The sequence below is a fragment of the Necator americanus genome, chromosome I (genome assembly GCF_031761385.1).
Source record: "Necator americanus strain Aroian chromosome I, whole genome shotgun sequence".
In the NCBI taxonomy this organism is placed as follows: domain Eukaryota; kingdom Metazoa; phylum Nematoda; class Chromadorea; order Rhabditida; family Ancylostomatidae; genus Necator; species Necator americanus.
The window spans coordinates 15,020,437-15,027,292 of record NC_087371.1 but is presented as its reverse complement, the minus strand read 5'-3'; the positions used below and the strand labels follow the sequence as shown (position 1 = coordinate 15,027,292).

Below are 6,856 nucleotides of genomic sequence, written 5' to 3'. Positions count from 1 at the left end.
ATTTATCGGCCACATAGGAAAGAAAGGCTTGGTTGGCACTATGGCGGATTCGGATCGTCCGTCGATGTTAGCGCAGTCAGCGCTCTTACACTCTTACAGACTGCGCTACAACCGCCCCCAAATAAACCTCAACTATGTCAGAATGTGCCCTAAGTGAACAAAATCGTATTCAAAGGCAGCACTCACACTGGAAATCTGCTTGATTTTGTTGCGGGGAGTGCATGGCTACTGCGATCGCTGAGAATGCCTTTGGGTTTGCAGATGCGTTTTAAATTTGGCACTTTTCACAACGATTTTCTTCTGTGGTTTTCGCAAAGTGTCACTCATCAGAACGAGGACGGAGACTTAGGAGTTGAGAGCGTTGAGTTGAGGGGGAGTTCCAGTTTTGTGGAATTTTTGGATGAGCTGGGAAGCTGCATTGTACATATAACTTCAGGGTTAGATGAAGTGTTGAGGATTTCCTCTGCTCTGACATTTCCTCGTATTTTGGGTAGATTGTGGATTTGACCAACTACTTCAATCACCTCTAGAAAAGCGTTAGAGTGAAGAAGTAGCTGCTTCTCATAGGATTCGACCAACGTGATGCAGCACTGCATTTTTACCGGTCATTCTGTTACTTGTTTTGGCGAGAAATTGAAACTAGCGAGGATTTTCTCGGGGTTACAATAAGTCTTCTTTCATTGAGTGGTAGAGTGGCTGAGAAAGGGTGTCGGATGTTTCCTTGAAATTCAGAACTTTGGGGAAATCTTGCTTAATTTGATACCTTAAAGCTTTGTAGTTTTGCCCAAGTACACCTTACTAAGAGATAGAGGGATGTATTACATTTCCTAGAAGAGCGCTTCTTTTCAAACATTTCATGAGAAAAATCGTTGGTAAATGCGGGGCACTTCACAAGAGGTTTTGAGAATTTCGCTCTTGCTCCGGCTGCGCCGTCCACAATACCGAAAACTCACAATTTTTCAAAAAGAGAAACTGTCGTGCGTGTGTTTTTTTTAGAACTAATGCAGTAATGTCTGATCTGTTACTGGCTATTCGTATAGTCGCGCTTCTGCTTGGACTTCTGCTTTCTTCAATCCTTCAATGGTCGAAGGTTCGTTCTAACTGGGTTTTAGGGGTAAATATATCTTATCCCGAAAGCAGTACCACTGTTCCTAAGACCATCCACATTTTTGTGCACATTGCGGTTGTGTTTCGTTTCCTTAATATCAATAAGGAGAACGTTCCCGTAATGAGTGTCGCCTTTAAAGAAGACAAGACGCTGAAAAATGCATTCTGCCAGGCATTCATTATAAAGAAAGAGTTGCAAAATATTTTCAACTGAATTGTCCTCATTTCCAAATGGTTACATCTTTTGGGTCAAAAAATTTGAAAAGCTCACAAATTTATTTACCTTGGGACATTAGTGACAATATCCGCTTGTCTTTTGACAGTTCTCATATATTTGAGATTTTGTAGCAACTGGTTCATCTAAACATTTCTGTTCCTTCGCCCAGAAGCTGCAAATTCCTTCTTCCTATTGATCCTCACAATCCGTGCAATATTCACATGACCTTCGACAATTTCGCTTTACAGCCATTGCAACCTCACCGTTCAGGTTACATGCGTACTGATGACTATCCCTTATCATCGTGCAGAGTGTTTCTTGCCATTTATCCTTGCAATCGTGAAGGTTATCCTGTAAACATTTGAGAATTTTAGAAACAATTTCAACAATGTGCAGATCTCCTCGGCGAGATCTTCCTGAGTGAAGGCGTTTGGAAACAGTAGGATGGCGACCACATAGAAGAACATGTTGAGATGCTTGCTGGGATTGGTTGTCCAAGCGCACACATTGCTTCTTTTGTACAGTTTGCTGCCGTACTTTCTTACAAAACGCTTCACCTGAGGAGGGTTCGGCTCCTCCCTGTCGCGCCTATAGTTGCGACTCACCATTAAAAAAAATAGGTCTGCGACCACTCGCTCGTGGACGCGGCGCGTGCACAACAAGGGCCGTCAACGTCTCCCACGCTGTTTTTTACGCGCTTTAACTACCCGAACTCTATGCTTTCGCTGTGGGTTCCGCACTGCGTCAATTTCCTGATACGCTGCCTTCAGCAAAACTACAAGCAGAGAATATATGCTTTAAAAAGCTGAACGAAGGTTATCTCCGCATTTCCAGAGAACTCCGCGACATTTTGAATCGTGTGCCCGACATTGCGCTTGTGATCTACGGCAGTTCAGCATGGAATGGTTTCCACACTTTTTTCTTGCCCAACGACAAAGCATTCGCCAAGGTATGGCATGACGAAGCACTGCAACCACTGGAGTTACCGTAACTCACACCTGATTTTCAGGTTATTGATCGGAATAGAATTGATCGCGAAGTGTTGCTGGCGCATGTGACCGGAATGAATAGAGTGCTATTCACTTATCCATGGATGTACGATTTCGGGATTCACTACTATCCTTCGATAAGGTCGCTTCTATTGATTTATCGATTTTTTCTGGCTTGCAACACTTAGTTTTAGCCGACTTTTTCACTTTAAAGGCATCACACCACGAATCTGAGGTGGTGCAGATTTCAGGCTTCATTCGTTTTGGCGCGCCATTTTGCACAAGAGGTTCGATTGGAGCGCGCCAGTCTTGTGCGGCGCCGCATCTTCCGGGCCGTTTTTTACGGCAATTAGGAAGAAATGGACGGAATCACCTCCCTCTCCGTAGTCTCCCATCCCGTATACGAATACTCCACCTGAAATCTGCACCACCTCAGATTCGTGGGGTGATGCCTTTAAATGCAACCTATCGACGTAACCAACTGGCAGTTTTCAGATTTTCTTCAAATATCATTGAAGATAACTTTAAACTGAAACTCTCTATGCGAAATATTACGGATAGGAGAACCGGGAGATGGGATCGTAAGTTTTCTGCGTTTGTACTGTCTCACTAGTAGTTTAACTGTAAGTTACTGAATTGTACCTTGTATAAATATCAGATTTGAAAAATTGAGCGTAAAAAACCAAGCATAACAACTGGAAAATAATTGCGAAGAGATCGGAAGGAGTGATGAAGAATAAGTGAATGGACGAACGAGTGAGCGAATGAATGAATGAATGAATGAATGAATGAATGAATGAATGAATGAATGAATGAATGAATGAATGAATGAATGAATGAATGAATGAATGAATGAGTGCATAAGTAGATGAACGAATAAATTGAAAGTAGTGCATGAACAAGGAACTGAATCCAGCTTCTAATCTTCTGTTCAATAGAAGTTCCTTGCTTTTCCATTGAAATACGGCTCAATGCAAAATTGCGTTAGGAAAATCCGGTTTTTTAAACACGTTCCTCATAGAAAATAGAATTAACATAGAAAAATACATAGAATGAAGTAAATTACTCCTCCAACGCCAAGAAGCGATTGGGCATTGATCAATACCAATCAATATCAGTTCAGTGTTCGCTGTCTCGGAAGTCTACGAACGCTATTCGCAGTTCAGACGTGGAGCCGTGTGGGCGAAAATCCTTATCCCTAATATTCCTGTTCAAAATGGTGTTGTTCATATTGTTGATAATGTTCTCGGCATTGTCTCAAACACTATTGACCAGGTGAGTTTTTCCGCAACCACTCAATCGATGTATTGTTTTTGAACGAAGTTGTTTAGCTACTGATGGACAATTATCGATGCAGAACGTTGATGCGATACATTAACACTATTGGACAGATAGTTAGGAATTATTTCTCGGCAACTGGAGGATTAGTGACCTTTTTTGCTCCGTACGATGAAGCTTTCGAAAGAATTCCGGAGCAGATTGAACGTCGTTTGCTCAGAGATAGAGTTTGGTTGGAGCAGGTGAGACTAACTTCGCCAGAGAACTCGTCCGCATCAATCTGACTCTGCACTTGAAGGTCTTGAAGCTGCACATCGTACCGGCAAAGGAGTTGACCTCGGACGAGATCACCAATGAAACAATCGTCTCTACCGTCGACAATATTCGGCAGCTGTATTTCGTTAGGGGAGAATGGCCAAAGAATAACATTAGTGAGTTGAAAAATCGGAAAATAGAAAATTGAAAACAGAAGTCAGTCAATTGAAAGTCATAGACGGCAGATCTGCGTTACATTTATTACTCCCGTTATTTGATTTCATGCTTTTTTAAAATTTTTTCACTTCTTTCCCTCTTTCATTCACTAAATCATTTGTCTGTAACGCATAGATGAATGCATCATCATATTTTCACTCACTCGCTTTCGAGTCGATTTATGGTAGTATAGTTGAGATTATAGGGTCTAAATTACAGGGAAAGGAAAATTACATCCGTTCCACGATTCATACGACACTGTTCTAGAAATTTCCTTCTGAGAAAACTGCGCTTTCTTGCCTCCTTCACTTCGCTGACTTCTCCAGAACGACTTATTAAATGACTTTAATTGTCATTGAGTCGTAATGAGGGCCTTAGAAATCCGCCAGGACCCATAGCTTATGGGTAATTCCACGATTAAAATAACTCTTTTCTTTGAATGTTACGTAAAATGACGTGCTGGTGACAGTGCTGTCAAATAACAATGACATTGACACTTTCAGCCTACTACGTCATCGGAGGCGGTATCAAAACGGCAATTATCCAGGACAATGTAGCTGCCACAAATGGTATTGTTCACTACATTGAACGAGTACTCGGCGTACCGTACCAATCACTATGGGAGATTTTACGGAACGAAACGCGACTGCAGTAAGTGCTACAGTACCACACACACAGTCATACTTACGAAGACGTGGATCTACGCCACACCACACCTCGAGCGCGAAACGATTACTGGATTTCTTTGCTGTGTGTAATTTCGGTTACCGATACAAACCCTGTTTCGCTGCGGGACCACGGAACTGTGTCTACGCTCATACAGTGCCGAGCGACACAGGAATGAACGTTACACTGTGGGGAACAATTCTCGCGCGATGGTAGCTCAAAATTAACTTGTCTTCGAAAAAATGATCATTTAATGAAAATGACTTCTGCCAGAAGAACATTCCATGAAAAAACCATCAGGTAAAGAAAAAGAATTGAAAGAACGAGAAGAACTAAAAAAATGAATGTTATGGGCGACCGGTGTCGATTGATTTCAGGAGATCGTACGAGATGCTGAGAAATTTGCAACTACGTTACGCTCTCGATCCGTGGCAGGTTTTGACTCCAGAACAGAATTTCACTTTCTTTGTTCCCACTAACGAGGCTTGGGACATGAAGGTATGTAGATTTGCGAGTCTCAATTTTGTAACTGATATTTTTTCGTTACTTCTACGCTCGTTTGTTTACCTCTTTGTTTGTTCAAGAATGATTCAGGTTGCTCCATCGTTACGTGCACGTATGAACGACGGAAATCATTGGTTAGCGCTACAGTATGTCTTCAAACGTCATATAATTCAAGGACAGGTGCGATTATCGATCGACGAATAGATCAAGCAGATCGTTCCTAATGTTAAACAAGTTCAGGCTCTAATGTACACGGATCTTCGTGAAAGGACCTATGTGATGATGAACGATGAAAAAGTGGTGATTCGAAGGAGAGGGAGATGTGAGTTGTTTATTTATTTATTTGCTTATTTATCTTCTTCGTAGGTCGAACGTTTACTACATGGAATCGTGTGTTTAAGAGGACTTTGAAGTTTCAAGATTTTTTTAAACGGACTTCGTTACCTGGTTATGAGATTTTATTTTATTTTAAATTTCGAATTCGGATCTTTTTGGAGTAAACCTATGTGAACTCTCAATCTCGATTATATCTAAACTCGTTGTAAATGGTATTCCTCATTCCTCGCTCCCAAATTGCAGAAATTGATGAAAATAACTGGGTCAAAAGTATGGCAAAACCCGAATGTGTTAAAATAGTGATTTCCCTTATTTCTAGAATAATCTCCCTAATTCTGTTTTGAGTATGGTTTCTTTTTGAGCATAAATGCGAAAATTCCACTAAAAGTTCCAACAATAAGTGGAAACATCCAATGAGTTTTGACACAATGCAAAATAAAGGATAATAAATGAAGTCTGTAATGAATCTATGATGAAGTGCACCTCCGAAATGCCATGAAGAGAATCAGAAACGTGGAAGTAGGTCCTGAGAGGAGCTACACTTTTTGATATCACTCTGGTAGAATTAGTTCCTGAGAAGAAGTTCACCACATTTTCCTTTGGTTTTGAGTTAGAAAAACTCATCGTCAAGACTTATCTTAGCAAGGACACGTCGTTTTTCCCTCCAGATTTCGAGTTGTACTGGCCGCGCGGCGGCCGCGTCGCACGTGTGATCGAAGGCGGCGAAATTGCCGGCATCAACGGATTCATGCATATGGTCGAGGATGTGTTGATCTACGAACCGGATCTTCGCGCCCACGGCGGCTTCGTCGAGGTGCTCAGCTGGCAGCTCGCCCTTGTGCTCACGTTCATGTTCTGGAGACCTGGCGTAGCGTAGACGAAGTGGATTCGTAGATCGATTGAAATCATTGAAATATCTATGAAGTGCGAGGGCATTTCTTTTCCGAGAGCGCTTTAGTGGGAATTGATTCAGACACATAGAATATCGATTCATTGATTTCTCTGCTTGGCATCTTCTCTTATTTTTTCACTAATCTCATTGAAATGGTCGGGTATTTTGTTACTTTCTATTTGAATAAATCTTTCTGAATGTTTATATATGTTTCTCCATATTTTGTTAGTTTTTTTTTTTTGTTTATCGCCGTATAAACGATACTTCTTCACTACTGGTCTACTCGATTTTTACGGTCTACTTACTGGAAGAAAGAAGAGTTTCATGCACGGAGTAAGACTCAGTATTTAAGGCCTACAAAGTTTAGGGTTCAAAAAGGTCGAAAATAGAAGGTTT

The 6,856-nt window shown here is 41.3% G+C and overlaps 1 protein-coding gene across 2 annotated transcripts; it reads left to right on the top strand.

The window, feature by feature from the left end:
* Positions 1 to 221: 221 nt before the first annotated feature.
* RB195_005597 (uncharacterized protein) lies at positions 222 to 6,445 on the top strand (the record flags this gene model as incomplete). 2 transcript variants are annotated; one of them, XM_064178199.1, is made up of 12 exons in its annotated part: positions 222 to 253; positions 2,159 to 2,273; positions 2,334 to 2,455; positions 2,809 to 2,894; positions 3,437 to 3,588; positions 3,645 to 3,833; positions 3,890 to 4,022; positions 4,566 to 4,713; positions 5,106 to 5,226; positions 5,323 to 5,412; positions 5,473 to 5,554; positions 6,237 to 6,445. In XM_064178199.1, the coding sequence occupies 12 exons, from the start codon at positions 222 to 224 to the stop codon at positions 6,443 to 6,445; spliced, it is 1,479 nt and encodes a 492-aa protein (XP_064035271.1). The 2 variants fall into 2 exon arrangements, with proteins under 2 accessions (XP_064035271.1, XP_064035272.1); XM_064178198.1 differs by lacking the exons at positions 222 to 253; positions 2,159 to 2,273; positions 2,334 to 2,455 and having other exon boundaries at positions 2,762 to 2,894.
* Between the last annotated feature and the right edge of the window lie 411 nt (positions 6,446 to 6,856).